The sequence below is a fragment of the Neolamprologus multifasciatus genome, chromosome 9, assembly GCF_963576455.1.
Source record: "Neolamprologus multifasciatus chromosome 9, fNeoMul1.2, whole genome shotgun sequence".
NCBI classification, from domain to species: domain Eukaryota; kingdom Metazoa; phylum Chordata; class Actinopteri; order Cichliformes; family Cichlidae; genus Neolamprologus; species Neolamprologus multifasciatus.
In genome coordinates this window covers 8,018,534-8,037,550 of record NC_140447.1, presented here as the reverse complement: position 1 = coordinate 8,037,550, position 19,017 = coordinate 8,018,534, and the positions used below count along the sequence as shown (strand labels likewise).

Here is a 19,017-nt window from a genome sequence, read left to right as displayed (position 1 = left end):
TTTTACATTTATGCTAACATGCTACTTGAAGGATTGCCAGTTTGCTTTATGACCAATTTCCCCATTGGGGGAGAAAAAGGGAAGTAAATAAACAAGAGCTGCTTACATGAGTGGCTGAAAGTGTGCCTTCGCATACCTCTGTGTTGTTGTGGTGAACTTAATGAAAAACTGCCCGGATCAAAAGGTCATTTTCGTCATCGCTCTACAGCAGGGTCAGTATGTCCAGAGGGGCTGACCCCAATCTGACCCAGCGGAGTCTTTTCGTTTACGGAGCCCCGGATACCACAAATCAGCTGCCCAGAGTTAACACTAACAAGTGAAGCACCTCCTCCCATGGGGCTGACCACTGAGTGTGATGTATGGTCCCCAAATACAGACACTAAACACACCTAAACTCCCACAAGAGACCAAATAAGGGAGAAAATGGGGAGAAAGGTTAAAAAAAAAGAAGATAAACTGCCCACAGGGAAGTGAAGGGAAACTGATCCAGTCAGTGGAAAAAAAAAATTACTGGAGGGAAAGTCACTCTAACGCGTAATACCAGCCTACACTGAATGTTTTATGAGGACATTTTTACGTCTTAATGCGGAACGCTTCCATCCTGTTTCCATTAAAAAGTAGAGGGAGAGACGCGGGAAGGATTTACCGAGGCACTGCTGATGTGCTCCTCTTTCCCGGCCGGCAGTGCTGAGTGGCTGTCGTGCGGTGGCCTCCTCCCTTGAGATAAGCTGTAGCGGGGGTGGGGGGGGGCACTGAAAAGACATTGCTGTGTCGCATTTTGACTCAGAAATAAACATTGTTTACATTTTCCCTTCGCAGACTTTGACTGTAGCGACCCTTTAGGCATGGAGTCGGGAGAGATAACGTCAGATCAGATCATGGTTTCATCCCAGTACAATCCTAGCTGGTCCCCAGAGCGCTCCAGACTCAACTACTATGAAAATGCATGGACACCAGCAGAGGATTCCAACAAAGAGTGGATACAGGTAACCAATGCGACTGACAGGAAGATAACAGCACATCACGGATAACGATTAAATTTTTAACAGGAAGTTAAATCAAAAGGCAGCGTGGAACAATTCTCCAGCTGTCTGTGGTCTGTCTTTCTGGAAGTGCGTCACAGTCCGAGGGTGTGTTGTGTATTTGACGCGACCGCTGCCTGCTCGAGCACAGTCGGTGTGCTCCGTGTTTGTTCTTCGGCCTCTGGAGGTGCAGCTTCACCATAACACCCAACAGTTCCGATGATGAATGTCAGCTGTCCTGATGGACCTCTGGGGTGGTTAAGTTCACGCCTTACAAAAATTGCGAGTCCACTCTCTCTATCACTGTCTACCTACCTGCCTATCTCTCCCTCCCTCTGTCTTCTTGTCCTATCTGATAACTTTTCCTTCTCCGTGATAACAGAGACCACCTCTGGGGGATGCTGGGATTTATTCCAGGCGTCCTGCCCGGCTTCACACACACACAGACACTCTCAAACACACAAACAGGCTCCATCATATTTTTTTCTGACTGTCAGCTTATCTGCACAAAACGATCATCACCCACCAAGGGAACTTTATGTGGGAAGATTAAGGATTTAGTTCTTCCATCCCTAGACTGGGATAAGTCACATATTCCAAGTCCACTCACAGCACAACCCCCTCCAGTGACATACCCACTGAGGCACTACCTAGATGCATTCGGAGCTTGTTTGATTTATTAACCGAAAGCCTCCAGGCCTCGTAAATGCCCAGACTGTTTGTCTTTTTCGACTCTTTTCTACAGTCTTTGCTTCACTGCTGAAAACTTTGGCTCCGCCATATTCCTCGGGGGATGAATAATAGAGCTGACCCAAAGCCAAATATTTGCTTGGGGAGGGCCATAAGCAAGCTTTTCCTTTATTATTGCAATGAAAATATTGTCCTGGGGGCCCCTGTTGCTCCTTCAGACTAATTTAATCAGTGTGTGTACGTGCGCCGGTTTACGAGCACTCTCCCACGCTTGTGTGTGTCCGTGCGTTCATACTTGAGTTTGTGGATGAGTGGGACTGTCTGGCAGGGTCCATATTGTCCTGCAGAGGAACTCGGCGTGTGTCAGAGTGGAACAAGGCACGGGCTCCTTTACCACTTCCTCCAGCGGTTGGATGGTCTGTTGCATTACAGCATTTGTCTTTCTAAAAGGAAAGTCCATTGTTCACCGCCCGATAAGTGTAACAGCTTAGACTTGAAGGCTGCGCCGCTCTGGTTCTCCTCCGTGTCATGTTGTGAGTTATCGCGATGATTTCTTGCCAGCCTCCCCCCGTTTTAGTATTGATCATATTGAGGATTTGATTTGGCGGTAAAATCTGCATTTTTAAAAGGAGGGATGTGGTCAAATGAGCATGCTGATTTCCCAATGCTAATCAGATGAAAACACAGAATGAGACTTGTCTAATTTCAGACTCTGTGAAAGAGCCAAGTCTGCGCTTGCCACGTAATTTATGTTTTGGGTTTTTTTCCGAGGATGTTCTTGTGCCGAGCGCTCCGAGCAGAAGTCCAATTATCACAAGTGGTATTAAAAGACTAGAATTCTTCATTCCTCTTTCATTAAGCCTGTCCGTGGTGTTGCAACAAGCTCAGTCCCCCCTCGCGGCACGTACAAATCATCTCAGTGCGCAGTCAGATGCATAGTAATCAATTCATTATTTATTTCATTATCATCCCCTGACTGCAGTTTGAGGCAGACAGTTTTATTATTCATGACAGCCCGGCCTTTGATTCCTGGGCATTTTCTTTTGCTCTGCTTTGCCTCTTCTTTGCCGAACATAATCCAGATTTGTCATCCATTTTAATACTGCCTCATCCTGATATATGGAAAGGAGGAGGGCGAGATGCTGGAGTCTGCGCTCTCCGCTGGGTAATTAGATTGGTGTGGTGGGTACAGCATTGAGTGCTGGGTTAGCCAGGTCATTAATCAGCCCCTTTGGTCTACACGGAGATGGACAGATGTCCTTTGAGGAGGTTTACAGGGGAGGGAAGAGGGAGGAAAGGAAGCAACAATAATCCCTCAAAACAGGTCTTTCTTTTTTCATGCTTGAAAATTTTAGGCTTACAAATCTACATCAAGGTAGAAAGAGATTTGTACGAATTACCCTGCTGCGCGACGTGCATCTTTTTCAGATGCTTAGCAGTGGGGTTCTCTGGAGCAGGTTGAGGTATTAAAAAATAAGAAATGAGGATACACCACAAGTTTTCACACAGCACCGGCGAGGAAATGTCCGCATCTGTACAACACATTTAACTCTGAAGGGGAGGTATAGTCTATGGATTGGTGTAATGGTTCCTCGGGGAGCGCGATTAGGGGAATTGCTGAGAAGCTCACATAGTGTACAATGGCTTTGTCAAGGATGTCAGAGGAAGGATCTGATGGCCACCAAGAGTCAGTAAAGCATCTGAAGGACTCAATAAAAGACACTCCAAGACTGAATCTCTGTGAGACGGCTGCCATTGATTGCACATACACACAACGTGAATAATTTAGACTGTCTTGGAGAGAACCCAACTGTCAATACCTGAAAGCCTCTTTATTGAGCATCTCATAATGGCAATATGCAGTACACGCTATCCCATACAGCTGGAGCTTTTATTTTTTATTTTTTTATGCTCATGAGCTTGAGCTTGTCTCCATATCTATAATTTAGCTGGAACGGATCCTGCCATTATCTTCAATCTTCTTGTCAGGATGCATTATCCCTGACTACTTTGTCAGTATTTATGTATTTTTTATGCGTCTCTGATAAGCTAAATTGTTTAATCATAAATGGAGATAATGAGTCCCTTTACTCTTGTCATGCGTGCTTTAATCTCACCTTTGTTGCAGACATCAAAGGTTCAGAAGCATATCGGTGTTTGTTGACACAATATGCCTCTTTATCTCCCACATGCAATATTAATCTCAAGGTAAAGTCAACCGTTTGCGGGGGATATTGTCACAGGTTTAAGTTGCAATTTGAAACACGGGGGGGGGGCAGCCCTTCCTGAGTGTATTTGCCCAGGCAAAGCCATACAGCAAACTGTGCTTTGAATCTGAGGCCAGATAAACCTTCACCAATCAAACACTTGCAGAGAGCCTTGATAATGGTGCAATTCCTTCCACCAATCAGATAAGAATGAACGCTAAATCCATGTGGTCTGCCCACAGGCTAGATTAAATTGTAAAGTCTCACTTTGAAGCCTCAAGTTAACAATATGGGCAACTGCTTCTAGTTCGTGTGTTTATCTTCTTTTACAGCCAGAACTAACCATACATGCTAATGCTAGTAAGAAAAAGATTTCATAGACATCATGTGTGTATGACACAGACATAATTTCCCACTAATAAGTGCTAAATTACAACACTATACTTTCCCTCCCTAAGAGTTGAGCTTGCTAATTTTATAGAAAATGCTCCAAAAATCACCAATACCCCAAAAAGCATTCAGGCTTATCTTTACCTGACGGCTATGCTAACACGGGAGCCATAACCAACAGCTGGTCAACTGTGTGGTGCAGACCATCCAAGAGGTTCGTGCGTCAGTTTTAGTGAGTCAAATTCTTGTGTCTTACTCATTTGTTGATGGGCAGATGTGCAAACTGTGGATGCTAGCTTTAGCTGCTAACTTATTAATCTACTCGCTTATCCAAATGTTGCTATTTCTGGTTTGGTAAGGCCAATATGTCACCTGCAAAAAAGCTAACACTTGAAAATGAGGAGTCCAGAAACCACTGCATGATGTCATAATGTCTATATCGTTAGTTTTAGCTAGATACTGTGGCGTTGGCTTTTTTTTTTTAGCCCTCTGGGTTGCAGCTTGGATCTGACACACCCTATTTTCCATCATCTAAAAATGTTCTCTAAACCCTAGATCAATGATTTGTGAAAATGTCTCCTTCATTGCTATTGTCTGCTTCTTTACCTCAGCCTCTGTTTGGGCTTACTTCCCACACCGAGTGATAAGTAATTAGAATATGGACTAGTAATTAACAGCAGATTCTCAGTTGATGAAGTTTAGTGAGAGCCGAGGAGCGGAGGCTGGCATGCAGCTGCTGGTGAGATCATCATCGTGCCTTACAAATGGAAACAATGGATGCTGTCTGTGCCTCGCTCCTTCTAGGCCTTGCTCTCAATTGGAAAATCAATGAGAGAATAGAGACCCACACTCGACTGGAGCGGCCCAAAAGTCAGACTAGAAATCGAAACATGAGGGATAGCATGATGTAATTAAATGAAACAGTGCTGCATAAGTACTCTGAGACAAAACCTCAGCTCAACCATAATCAGCTTCATTTTCAGTGGCTGAAAGTCCCGTAGCCGGTCATCATCTCCAAGCGATCACGTGCAGCTGCGTGCATGAAGTGGCTGCACGAAGTGGCTGCATGATCTGATCCTGAGATCAGATCATGCAGCCACTTCCAGACGTGACATACCTTCAGGTCTGCCCTGCTTCCCATCCCTATCACTGTTTCTGGGTTTCATAATCATTACTCAGCACGTTAGTCATGTGTGTGGCATGGCTGGGAATGACCCTGGAGTTAGTGTTATAATGGTGATTCACAAAGGAAAAACTTGAAGCCAGACTGTTATCCTCCCTCTCCAATCATGCAACAGTGCATATGTTTAAGCTCACCCCCACCTCACGCGTGACAAACCAGGCAACCTTTAACTTAACTATGCTGTCATCCAGCCTGTACATCCCTTTTTGTCAAGAAAACAGATGATCAGCGCATGGGAACACCTGCATAATTCAGTGCCACCAAAGAGGTGCCGTGGTGCTAAAAATAAACTGTAATCCTGTCAGGTGAACACTGTGATAAATGGAAGGTCGTGAGAGGAGCTCATAGGTCCCGGAGCATTTGAGTAATACAATTTTCATGAAAGAACAAATTAATTACAGTTTCCAGGTAATTGAGCTATTCCTACAAAGCTCCTGCTACACCAAAAGTGACTGCGGAAGAAATTAGTGAAGAGATTGCCAAAAGCTGGTTTAGAAATACTGCATCTGGGAATGGAAGCGTGTCTCTTTAGCTTCGTGGCGAGGTATCTTTGCGAATGTCAGCTTCACCGAAATGTCAGCCTCCTCTCATTAGCATACAAAGAAGATTGTAATCAGATTTTGTATGCAAAAAAAGAAAGAAAGTGACTCGAGACTCTCCGCCTGCTTCATCACTTCTGACTATACTACCCTTTGAGATCCATGAAGCATGTCCAGGGGTTGTTTCCTGGACCGGGGCCTCTAACTGTGTCTACCAGCTGCTCATTGACTTTGCAACTCAGAGGAGCTCTCCTTTCTCTCTCACCCTGGGCATTTCTCTTGTTGTTGTTTTTTGGTGAGGGACAACGAATAAACTTGTTCCCTAGAGGCCTTGGTTATTCAGTCAGCAGCCCACACAGATAGGAAGCTATTTCCCCCCCCCCCTCCCCCCCTCTGTTGGGCAAGCAGAAAAATGGATTTCAAAGAAAAGTACTTCTTCTCATAGAGTACGGATTGCTCTATGCAACTCCTTGGCAACTCAATTATAAGCCAATCAAGCAGCGAGAGATAGAGCTTTTGAGTATTTGCCGTTTCTTTAAAGCCCCCCCGCAACTCTCACACACACCCCTCCTTCCCTCCCAGGCCTTATAAACCACATGTCTTCTTTCTACACCTACACAAAACTGACAAGGCTTTAGCCTCGAAATACCTATCATGTGGCCTTGCTGCACATCTGAGTCATGCAGAGACAATACACCTAATGATCACGCCTACAGCTCCTACTGCCAATGAGGTATAATTAGAAAACTTCAAACTAAGCCACACTTGTGCAAACAGATACAGAAATACAACATCTGCCTGAGCACATGCATCCGAAAAGTCTTCACAGTGCTTCACTTGTTCTTCACATGGATTAAATTCATCTATTTTTGTAAGAATTTCCCAATACTTTTTTCACTTTGTGATTATGAGGCATTGTGTGTAAAATTTTGAGGTGAGAAATTGAATTTAAGGCTGTAACATGACAAAATGTGAAGCAAGTGAATATTTTCCACACCCACAAACTTACACACCAAATCAGATGTAATCAAATCAGACCATCCAGACGCCTTCCGTTGATTTCAGTGTGTCGGCCTGATTGCATTCACACCAGGCTGTAACTGGCTGATGTTACAAGCCCGAGCCCACGACTGATTCTCTTTCTGCCTTTCTGCTTTCATTACATTGTGGAACCACCGGAGCTGTGCGCACTGGCATTTGTGGGGCATAGGGCTTTTGACTCATCAGTTTGCCTCATAACAGGAAGGGAGAAAACATCTCAGGCGCACACTCGGAGAGAAAGTCACACGTATTCTGGACTGCGCCGGAGCAGGAAAAACTCGTGGGAGACAAGGACACACTGAAGCCTTGCCCACTGCTTTATGGAAAGATTGTGGGTGATTTCTTACCCCGCCTGGCATGTTTATGGCTCAGGTTGTGTGTCCCACCAGATATGAGTTACTGTGCACCGGCATGTCCCAGAATGTGTGTTGTCATTTATCTATAGGTGGGCTCAAGTCCAAACACTTATGCAGGGGGAAAGAATAACAATATGGCAAATGCGCAGCAGATACAAGCGTTCGTTCTGTTTGATCAGCAGAGTCTGGAAACGCAGAGCCTCCCTTTAGGCCTGCGATTAGGAGTCATAATTCACACCTTCCTCGCAGTCATTACATCACCCATTAGACATGACTCAGCCTTTCATCTGCAGATGACAAACGGCTTATCATCTGTGAGTGATCTATTTACCCGAGCTCCGCTGTGCACTCAGTTTCTAAATGTTGGCTATCGGTTTATGTATATAGGTCAGCAAGTTCTGTCCTGTGCTCTGGGCTAAAAGGAGTCCCACTAGTAATCATTATCTGGGCCTGTTTGTTTTCACTGCGGTCTCTGCGGCGTAGGATGGACTCTGCTTTGCATCCAAGCGCCCTGGCAGCCCGCCTTCTCTCCATGACCCGTGCAACCCCGGTCTGTTAGCGCAGCCTCAGCACCGTTCTTCTGCTTCTAACAAGCAGCCATTAATAAATCATGCTTTGCTCATTACCCAGGCCCTGTTATCAGGCTGTGTCTGTGAAATTGATCTAGTCTGTGCACTTCTTCGCGGGAGACTCCGCGCTCGTGTCCCTCACATCTTGCGAGGCATCGCTGTCAGCCACTTGTCCCTCCCCTCCTAACCTTCTCCTCGCCCTTCACCTCTCCTCTTTCCCTTTTTCTTACCTCAATTCCACTGTTGGACTTACTTTCATTACAGCATTACAGCGATTTGGTTATGCCCACCACCGTGATAGTTTGTAGGAGTTTAAAACAAATGAGCGTAAGGTGATTAAAGTACGTAAAACTGGGAAGCGAGATCGCGCAATCACGAACGCTCATTTTTACCCACCGACAAAACGTCTCTACTAATCAGAAATATTCAGGCACGCACATGTCCTGAGATTGTCTGAGTCTGAGCACCCACGAGTGTTCCCAATTAGCCCCGCCACTCATTTCATTCCCAGAGGCTCTTCTCCTCCATTAAACTTAATGAGATCCATTCAGAGAAAACAACCCCAAGGCCAAGGTTTCCTATTAGAGCATTTTCAGTGAAGCCTTTACAGTAAACTGCTTTGCTATTGGTCCAGGCTGAAAATATGTCAGACTGGCCATTTGAATGCAGATGTTAAAGACCTGCCTTGGCTAATGCACTTAAACGCCAGCACAGACCCAGCTTCCTCCATCCACTACTGGCACACGCAGCCGTTTTAGCCAGCAGACAGGAAGTAAGTTCCTGTGTTATTAAACGGGAACTGGCTGAAGCTGACAGGATTTGATTTTGTTTCTATTTGCACACCAAAAGAAATCAGGGGGACTTACTGTAAAAGCCCCTTGAGCCTGTAGACAGGAACAAAAGTATTCTGTCTCCGTATTTGACTGTCTTTTTTGTTAGTCTTCATCCATCCACATCCTTTGGGCGGCCAGGAGAGAGTGAGAGAATAGCAGAGTGGAACCTCATTCATTGCTCCCATCTGTTTATGTCTTTATATTTCTGGAGCGGGATTGACCGGCATTCTGTGGCATGCAGATATTCCTTCCCTGCTCTGAATCATTAAGGGAAGCACACTACTGTATATAATGTTGGCAGGCAAAGTAGGTATATTCTGTGTGGCTTTAGCCTCAGCAGAGCTGGAGCCCTGCTAAGATAACCCTGGCTCTGATTGCCTAAAAAAATGCACACGCTAAAGTGTCTTGTCTGCTCACACTCCCATAAAGGATTTGACTGTTGTCGCACATGCTCAAGCCGACTATCTCCTCTGAGTCGATGCAGTAATCTGCTCGAGAGTCTGGTCGCCATCCGTCGGGGCTCGAGCCCATCTCACGTCAACATCAAAGGCTTCGTCTTTCCCCGTGATCTTGGAAATCTCTTCCACCAACGCCCAAGCTTCTTGCATTTCTCTTTTTTTTTGGTTTTTTTTTTTAAAACGGTGTCTGCACGCAATACCATTACTCCTCATTACCGTCAGCTCAGCCTGTCAAAAGAGGGTGTTAGTGCTTGTTAAAATTAAGCTCGCTACTTTTACACCGAAGGCTTGGGATTCTTTGAAAGTTTTGCAGGTCGACACCACACCCACTCTTTTTTTCTTTGCCTCTGCTGTGGATGATGGGATGATAGGTGAGGTCCAAGGAGCCTCTGCAGTGGTCAGAGCGAGCTCATTTATTATTGCCGGTGGCTGAAAAATTATACCTTTATCCCACTGGTAAACTAATCAACGTGATCAAAGCAAGTTTTGAAGGCCGTTCCTGCCGCAGACACAGAAGCCGCGGGGACATATATATGTAAGGACGAGGATTCTGTCTTTCCTGGCAGTGATGGTGGTGGTTTTAAACAGGGATGATGGCTGGCAGACACAGACTGCGCTCCCTTTTCCAGGTCTGATGGAAACCAGCCCCACTCTCTGCCCAGCATCATCTCTGAGTGCAGCACCCATGCACTGAGCAAAATATACGTACACACAGACGCGCAGACATTCACTCCTCCACCTCTCTGACCCTGCTACCTCTGGCTGTCTCCTTGTGAAAATATAATAGCCCTGCAGTAATGTACTGCAGTTCATGATTACTTTATAAAGCCCTGCATATTTTAAAGACACATCATTTGATATTCAGTCTGTATCTTTCTTTCCCGCTCGCCGGTTCTGATGATGTGATTGCAGACCCCGTTTTATTCACTTCTATCCAATGAGCTCTCGCCTCCCTTCGCCGGAAATTAAGTTGTCGTCCTGTCTCTGCTTCATTAATGCGAATATCATTTTATTGCTGTTTATTAAATTCCAGGTAGCTGCTGATGAGGCTACGACCGGAGGTGAATCAGATAGCGGGGACTCATTTTTAACTCCCCAACTTGTCTTGTGTATTATTAATATAGGCTGTGCACTGAAAGCCGTCTTTACAAAAGTTATCAGGCAAAGAGCTTTACATTGTAGCACTTTTCGCCCAGGCTAATCAGCGAAACACTAAAGGAGAAAGTAAAGTGATGGGCAAACTCACTGTAAACTCGTCTCTCCTCTCTTCACCCTTTTCAGGTGGACCTCGGGTTCCTGCGGTTCGTCTCAGCCATCGGCACCCAGGGCGCCATTTCCCAGGAGACCCAGAGGGTTTACTTTGTCAAGTCCTACAAAGTGGATGTCAGCTCTAATGGAGAGGACTGGATCACTTTGAAAGAAGGCTCCAAACAGAAGGTATATTCCTCAAGAATTCAAAGTTTCTTTTGAGCCACGAGTGGTGTACCGGCACCAGAGATGGGCGCGTTACTGTAATCCGATTATTTTTTGCAAGTAACGAGTAAAGTAAGGGATTACTATTGCAAAAATGGTAATTAGATTACCGTTACTTTCCCGTAGGAACGCTGCGTTACTGCGTTACTAAAACCGTGATTTTCTTGCGAGAATGTCTCATGACAGTGACGTAAGCGAGTGTGATGTTCGTGACAACAGCTGTGTGCAGATCAACAATGGATAATATATCGAGTGCGGGAGAGAGTATGAGCGTGCAGCGTTTAAAGCGTGGAAGTACTGACCTTATTTTGAGTTTGAGTCCGTAAAAAGTGACAATTAGTGTCCACTGTGCGTGGGAAGAAGACTTCTTTTTACAGCGAAAAAAAAACCCTAAACTTCCAAGCAAGCACTGAGTAGCTACGACGTAATGGGAAACTCACAGAGAAACTGCGGTATCCTTCCACTGACCGCTGCACACCTGCACCAGGATAAACCTCCGCCTACTCTACTCCTGCTTTACAGGTGAAAATAGAGCAAAAGGACCGCTAGTCTTTGACTTTATTTATTTGAAAGAGTGAGTGTAAACACAATATATATTATGTGCTGGAATGTGCAGAAAATAGGTTTAAATGTTAAACTAATTTCTTCCAGTCAGAGAATGGTGCATATAATTAAAATTTTGCTTCATGCATAAAGTTAAAAGATTAAAACTAACAAAACAAGTTTTAAAAAGAGACTTTTCCATTTGATTACATTTTGTATGATGGATTATGTAGAAAAAGTAGAATTGGGCTGAAAGATCTATCGCTTTATCACCTATTCAGGTTGTAAATCATGTTTTTAAAAAGTAACTAAGTAACTAAGTAATTAATTACTTTTGAAAATAAGTAATCAGTAAAGTAACGGGATTACTTTTTTGGGGAAGTAATCAGTAATTAATTACTGATTACTTTTTTCAAGTAACTTGACCAACACTGACCGGCACCACCTCTGCGTTATGAACTATTTTTGCAGTGAAAAAGCTTCATTTATTCAGATAAATGAGCAGAACCCAGAGCAGTTCAGGCACCAGTGATCACAATGTGAGATTGATCAGTTCAGATGCAGCATGAAAGAAGGAGCCGAGGTGAAGGAGGTTTATGGTCAGCTTCCACAACTGCTGCAACTATGCCCTCATTAAAGAAGCTTTAATAGCGTGTCCTACAGGCTGGGATTACAACTAAGCTCAACTCCATGACCTGTCTGAACTAACTTTCTGATAGTGTTTCTAGATGCTTTGGCTGTAGCTCTTCATAAGACTGTTTTGGAAGAAACTAAATCATCAAAACAGCTGACGTTCACTCCTCCTTGACCAGTGACCGTGTCATGAAAAACCACCCGTGCACATGTGCTACACTTGGATGTGCCGTCCAAACAGCACATCTAGCTGATTTAAATTGCGGTCTTTTCAAAGTTGCTTACGAACTCAACTAAAGGGGAAATACCGGGCTGTATGTACTTAAACCACATTCTCCCAACATGTAATTATACACTTTAAATCAGTAGGGTAATATACTCACTCCCCGTGTAAGCGCATGACATTTACAGCAAAAACGACGGCAATAAAGTCCCTGCAAGGAGGACCGTGCTGGAATGTTGCCTCTGTTTTATGTCAGGGACCTGTCAATTTTTCATTTAAGAAGCAGGGAAAAACAAAGACTTGACAGACCAGAGATAAAGAGGAGCGGGAGCGATGGTTGTCGTGTTTAAGCAGCTGGCAGAGAGGGACAAGAAAAGGAAGGAAGAGAGGCATAGTATGCTTGACCGGAGTGAGACAGGCGATGACCACTGATTGCAGATCAGCCTGTCAAGCAGGTTTTTGTCCATCTGGAAGCCTCTCTGTGGGTGTCCAGAGGGCAAGGGAAGAACGTGTGTGTCCAACAGTCCCCAGGTTTCCATGGCATGTAAATACCACAATTTCCAATCAAAAGAGTGTGAGGCTACCACTCATATCAAGAAGTTTTCAAAGGCAACAGAGCATCCAAGCACGATTGTTTGCGCTGCTGTGTACATGTCCCCCCAGCCCTCTCCAAAGTTCACTGTCACTTCTATAAAGTGGCAGCTTAAAGGTACCACGGTAAACTCAGCCTGTGTTTTCCAGACTCTAAAGTGCTTTTGTGCAGAGGGGCACCATTTGGTACATGCTGAGACTGCAGTTTGGCATCTTAGCGCAGCTCCGGAAAAAGCCACTTTACAGTTACCGAGTGGAGACTCAGCGTGACTTTTGAGAGAGTGGAAGGTTTTCTTACAGGTTCCCCTTAGTGATGTCCCTGTACTCAAGGAGTGCATGGCAAGCAGTTGGACACAGCTGCATGAACTACTTAGCCAAACTACCAAACTTACTGCCTTTCTATCTCTTTTCCATCCTGCTCACTTCAGCTGGGTTCCTCTTTGCCTCATTGCCGCTTAGTCATGGAGGTCAGGAGGTCATGTGGTCACTGCTGTGATTCAATTACCCGGAATGAACTGTGACGGACTGCGGGGAGTTGTTTGGCTGGGTGGCCGGCCTACTCATATGATGCTAGTAAACTGTCAACAGACCTAAGGGGGGTGAACAGTGACATCTGTGACCTTTCAACAAGACACTGCAGTAAAACCTCCAACTGATCAGGAAACAGAGGACAGTGAAAGAGCATCTTGAGCCAATCTGGTATATCTCGTCTCGGGTTTCATAGTCACATTACCCAGCCTGTGGGGGCTGCTACATATAGAGAAAGCATAAACATTTAAACCATTTCATTAAAAAGTGGCCATAAAGCTTGCCTTCCAATGCTACATCTTGTGTAAACTTAATGCAGATGAAGGCCGATCTCTGAGCTCCAGTGAATTCTGTCTCTGCATCTCAGCAGCTCAGCATATTCTATTGATAACTTACTTCCCTCCTGCATCTTTCACAGGTTTTCCAAGGCAACACCAACCCAACTGACGTTGCCAAGACGAAGCTTCCCAAGCCCACGCTGACGCGCTTCATTCGGATACGTCCCGTTACCTGGGAAACAGGCATCGCACTGCGCTTCGAGGTGTACGGCTGCAAGATATCAGGTTGGTTGCTGCTGAGATCACATACACATTCATACAGCGACTCCATATTCCATTTTCATACGCCTAATCAGCTTACACCACAGACTCTAGTCGGAATTTCTGCTCTCTTGCGGCAACCTAGTTGATATTTCCCATCCAGGCCTCACTGGTGCAAACACCTCCCTCCTTATCTGCTTCCTTTAAGGCTAAAGCAAGCTGTTGCATAATAGAGAAGTGGTGCATGAAGGAGGATTGCCTATTTATGTCTCCCCATGTTTAGATGTACCTCATCCAATATATATGAAGCCAACAGCTTGCAGGCAGAGTGAGCTGAAGCCGGGTGGGCTCTGTTTGGGCCCATCCCTCCTGCAGATCTTTCCTCAGCCTCCTCTTTACTCTGGCTTTGCTTTTAAAGCTTTGATTTTGTTTGTCTCATCTTTGCCTTTTTTTTTGTCGATGTTATTTTAATGTGTGGTATGTGCATGTGTGTGCGGCTCCCTTTCGTATGGTTTTTAGCACATCTGCCTGACTCTCTGCAGGATTATGAACATGTGTATTGAATTCTAATTAGCACTTGGATGTGTGTTTTGTTCCTCTGCACTTACAAATGAAAAAATATGAAAGTAAGCCTCTTGTATTTTTTCCAATGTTGTGAGCGCAGGATTGCGCCCTGGATTAAAATTAGGGTTGGGATTAGTTGCAGCCAGCTAAATGTGAGCCGGTCGAGTGTTGTTTTTTTAAAAAAAACTTTTAATGGAGCTTTGTAGCTCTCTGGTACATATGCAGAGCACTGTGGGTACAGCAGGGTTACAGATGGGGCGTGTGTTTCGGGGCGCACGACCAGACCGCTGCGCAGAGCGTAAACACATCACAGGATCGAAGTCACCACAGGGCCTCGGGAATGACGTCAGCACCCCTGGGTGCTCTGAAGACATTGCCAGCTTCACTGCATGCTAGCAGAGAGCGAGAAGCTCTGAGGCTCTTGAGGGCTACATAAACTCAGTGACTCACTCCGTTCTACACTTAGTTACAAATCCTTGATACAATCTCTTGAGTAACTAGTGCTTTTAAAGTGCTCTTAAAGTTCATCGCCACTTTTCTCACCAAAAAAGGACTTTTCAAATCTGCATTTTTTCCAAGTTTTCCAAGTTTCCAGTTTTTCTTTAAAGCATAACTTTATCACAGGAGAGGAGGAGTAAAATCCCAGAATGCGGCAAGATGTTCTCCCTTAAATCATCATGGTCGCGTGCCGATCTAAACAGCTACTCATTAATGAACAAGATCCGCCACCCTGTTGTTAGTAAATATGCCGTGGTGTATAAATATCACTGATAAACCACCGATGCTCCACCCAAACCCTGAGCATGGCCCACATAGCCGCGAATCACCTTGTGCTTGCTCCCCTGGGTGTGCCGCTGCGTGCATGGCATCGCAGCTGAAGTCAATTAACAGCTCCAGATGACCCAGGCACTCGGGCAGAGCGTCTAAGCTCAGATCAGTGTCTCTCACACGCACTATCACACATGTGTACCTTTCTCTGTATCCTCCCACTTCAAAGGGGGTTCAGTACGCCTTTGCTCTGCCAGGGGCCAGCTCGCTGATCGCTCTCAAACAGATTCTGGCCGAAGATGAAAGAAAGTGGGAGAAAAAGAAAACAGTCGAGGAGCATTCGCACAGCCAGCATTTGTTACATGAGCTCCAATTTGGACCTTTTCGAGAATGCGGGAGCAGAGATTTGTCCCACGGGTTCTCACAGGAGCCGGTTTAGATAACCGGAGACAGAGAAAAAGAGAGAGAAAGACAAGTCTGAACGGGGCCTTGTTTTCTCCAAGTTTTCGCTGACTTTTCCCAGACGCAGCTACGCTATTGATTCCTGCTGCGGTACAGTGCACGCTCTGTCTCATACAGACACAGAAGATGTAATAATGCTGGGATTTATCCCTCTGTGGGAGCCAGATAGTAAATATATTATTGCTTAGCACAGGTCTCTGACTCAGTGTCTTGGGATTAAGTGCTGGAGGAAAGATAGGACGAGACACACAGGAAGATTTAAGCCCAATAAAAGCTGCTAATACAAGTGTCAGACTTCGAGTGGCAGCTCGTGGAAAACTTTTGTGGACTCCTGTGGATTCTTTCTGGCTATGCAAAGAAGAATTTCTGAAGTATATAATATTTACTGCAGTCTCTCTATCGCGCTGCAGTTCAACCTTCTGTTTGGGTGGGGCAGCCAATTAAAGGACAGATAGCTTTAAGTAAAGGTGACCTCTCACTTTAAGAGAGAGGAGAGCTAAAATGGCTTGTTTCAGACATAATGTGGACTGAGGCCCAGCAAACATTGGGATTATTTTTAATTATGAATCGTGCAAAGTTACTCTAGTAGAGAGTAACTTTGCATGAGTGTAATCACTCTCCTTTACAGTGTTTACAGCATAAGTAAGTTGCTGTGCATGACTTTTACAACATCTCAAAAAGACAATCCCGTCTTGGGTTCAGAACTATTGTGTCCCTATCAATCACTCGCATGGTACTAAACTATTTCACAGATTTCACAAAACATTTGATAAAAGAATATGAACATAATTATGTCTATCTACAGATAAAGCATACCTTTCTCCTTAGGTCAGTTCATACAGCTAAAAATTACAATAATCCTAAATTCAGAGCAGCCCACCAGCAGTGTTGGGAAGGTTACTTTTAAAATGTATTCCATTACAGAATACAGAATACATGCCCTAAAATGTATTCTGTAATGTATTCCGTTACGTTACTCAATGAGAGTAACGTATTCTGAATACTTTGGATTACTTAATATATTATCATGCTGTTTACAACTACATGAATGTACTATTGCTGTGATTTATTACTGTTACTGAAGGTCCGCGGCTCCGAACCGTAGTAAAGGGACCTCTGACCTCGTAGCCGAAAACTAGCTTTACTTTGTTGTCTGGGTCAACTTTGCTAGCGAGAGACAGAGAGAGGCATTGAAAGGCTGCTCCAACGGAACTTATTGTTTTTGGAGGAAAACACGAACACGGTGTACAGTCGAGTCTTAATAGCTTACTTACAACTGGGCTTCTTGGCTGCAGTGGTTATTATTATATTTACATGCTTCCAGCTCCCGTTTTTGCTCGATGACAGCTCATAGGCTACTTTTCCTTTTTCTCCCTCCCTCGCTCACAGACACATAACGAGTACGGCAGTCCATTCTCCCTGCAGCACGGACTACACTGCCTATGATGCTACATTCTTTAGAGCTATACTGGTAGCATTCTGCCTATTAGCTTAGCACAACAACAACAAAAAGGCCTCTCTCACCCAGGAAACACGCAGAGAGAGCGTCACCCTGTAACCATGGCAACCGTAACGCTGCCGCCTGGAACAACAGAAGTAGCTGTCAAACAAAACCCAAACAGTCCTGACCCGCGACAATATGAAACAGGGAAGTACCGCCGTGTAATCCATTTATTTCAACAAAGTAACTGTATTCTAAATACCACCTTTTTAAACGGTAACTGTAACGGAATACAGTTACTCATATTTTGTATTTTAAATACGTAACGGCGGTACATGTATTCCGTTACTCCCCAACACTGCCCACCAGTGTGACAGAGCTTTAAAAACGTATTATCTGAGACAAATTTGTTTTTATTTTCACATGTAGTGTTAGAGAGTTTGCTGGGTTTTGACTGTTCTAACCAGAAATTTCTACATCCATGTACAGTCAATAAGATTTCATTGGAATTATATCTGGCCACCTTTCGTGTAATATCAAGGCAAAAACGTGAAAATGGACAAAAAAAAAGTTTCAGGTTAAAGCATTCAGATGGTTCTACAAGCTGTAGCGACGAATTGGTGCCCTTTGACTTCATTATACAAGGGGATGTCACTGGAAACAAGGCTTGAGGAAAGAAAATTTTAAAAAAAACAGCTTTCTCTCTTTTAAACAAGCTGGAGATGGAATCAAAGATCATAAAATATACAAAAAGTTAAGCTAGAGATGATCACAGAGGTAGAATAAAAAAAATAATACAATGAAAGAGGAGAAAAAAGTTTGGAACTTTGGACAGGAAACAACAAGGTGTTCAAAGATGCGGCCCCACAGATGTTAACAGCTGCGGAGCAGAAGGTAGACGAGTGCAGCAGCAGCAGCAGATAAAACACAAAGAGAATGTGTTTTTGTGTGTATATGAGTCTATAGAGGGAGGGGCAGAGAGATGAAAAGAAAAACTGCTCCCAGAATGCAGGAGATGGAAACACCAACAGAGAGGAGGGTTTTAATTGGCTGCCTGGAGACAACCGCTTCAGGCAGAAGAATTAGTATGCATGAGATCTGCAGGCAGAGAGACACAGAGAAAGAGAATAGAGGCAGAGATCACAGTAACATCACAACGAGTTTGGGGAATAGTTGTCCTCACTTTGACTTTAACTATCCACGACGATGCCCCTGTATGAACTCAAATTCACCGAAGCAGAGTCGTGGCAAGCCTGATGCTGAACCTCAAGCCTTTGGATGCAAATCGCATGTTTTATTTTTCCATCTATCCGCTCTCTAGGTTTTCTTTTGTTTGTATCAAAAAGCTAAGCACCTTTTGCTTTCCCATTTGCCTTTCAGAGTACCCGTGTTCAGGCATGCTGGGCATGGTATCAGGCTTGATCAGTGACAACCAGATCACCGCGTCCTCCCATACAGACCGCAGCTGGGTACCAGAGAATGCCCGCTTGCTAACAAGTAGGACAGGATGGACCCTGCTGCCCCAGCCACAGCCCTTCGCTAATGAATGGCTGCAGGTGGATCTCGGCGAGGAGAAGCTAGTGAGGGGCTTGATCATCCAGGGAGGGAAGCACCGTGAAAACAAGGTGTTCATGAAGAGGTTCCGCCTGGGCTACAGCAACAATGGCTCGGACTGGAGGATGGTGCTCGACACCAGTGGAAACAGGCCGAAGGTGGGTTTTTCTCTCTTACCTTGCACAGTGCCCAACAATACTTGGGTATGTGTTCAGTTCTGCTATCAAATCAGAAGATTAGCCTTAATCAAAGCTCTCCTGTATCATTTTTCAATTCATGCACCCAGGATTTTTTTTTTCAAGAGCAAGGATTGAAATTGACGTTTTGATTTATCAGAGGTTTTACCTTCAGCACTGTGGAAAATGATTTGAATACCAACTTCTAAAAATGTCTCTTAGACACGTCAGAGC

The 19,017-nt window shown here is 44.6% G+C and overlaps 1 protein-coding gene and 1 long non-coding RNA gene across 3 annotated transcripts in view; one reads left to right on the top strand and one right to left on the bottom strand.

The window, feature by feature from the left end:
* Positions 1-19,017, bottom strand: part of LOC146510968 (uncharacterized) — a 395,415-nt gene that overhangs the window by 238,373 nt on the left and 138,025 nt on the right. The gene's annotated exons all lie outside the window — the stretch shown is intronic.
* The window catches only part of nrp1a (neuropilin 1a), a 65,713-nt gene that overhangs the window by 34,058 nt on the left and 12,638 nt on the right, over positions 1-19,017 (top strand). For both annotated transcript variants that reach the window (XM_085172603.1, XM_085172602.1), the window contains exons 7-10: positions 820-986; positions 10,570-10,725; positions 13,698-13,842; positions 18,434-18,765. In XM_085172603.1, coding sequence (XP_085028729.1) covers positions 820-986; positions 10,570-10,725; positions 13,698-13,842; positions 18,434-18,765 — 800 coding nt within the window. The remainder of the gene's footprint in view (positions 1-819; positions 987-10,569; positions 10,726-13,697; positions 13,843-18,433; positions 18,766-19,017) is intronic.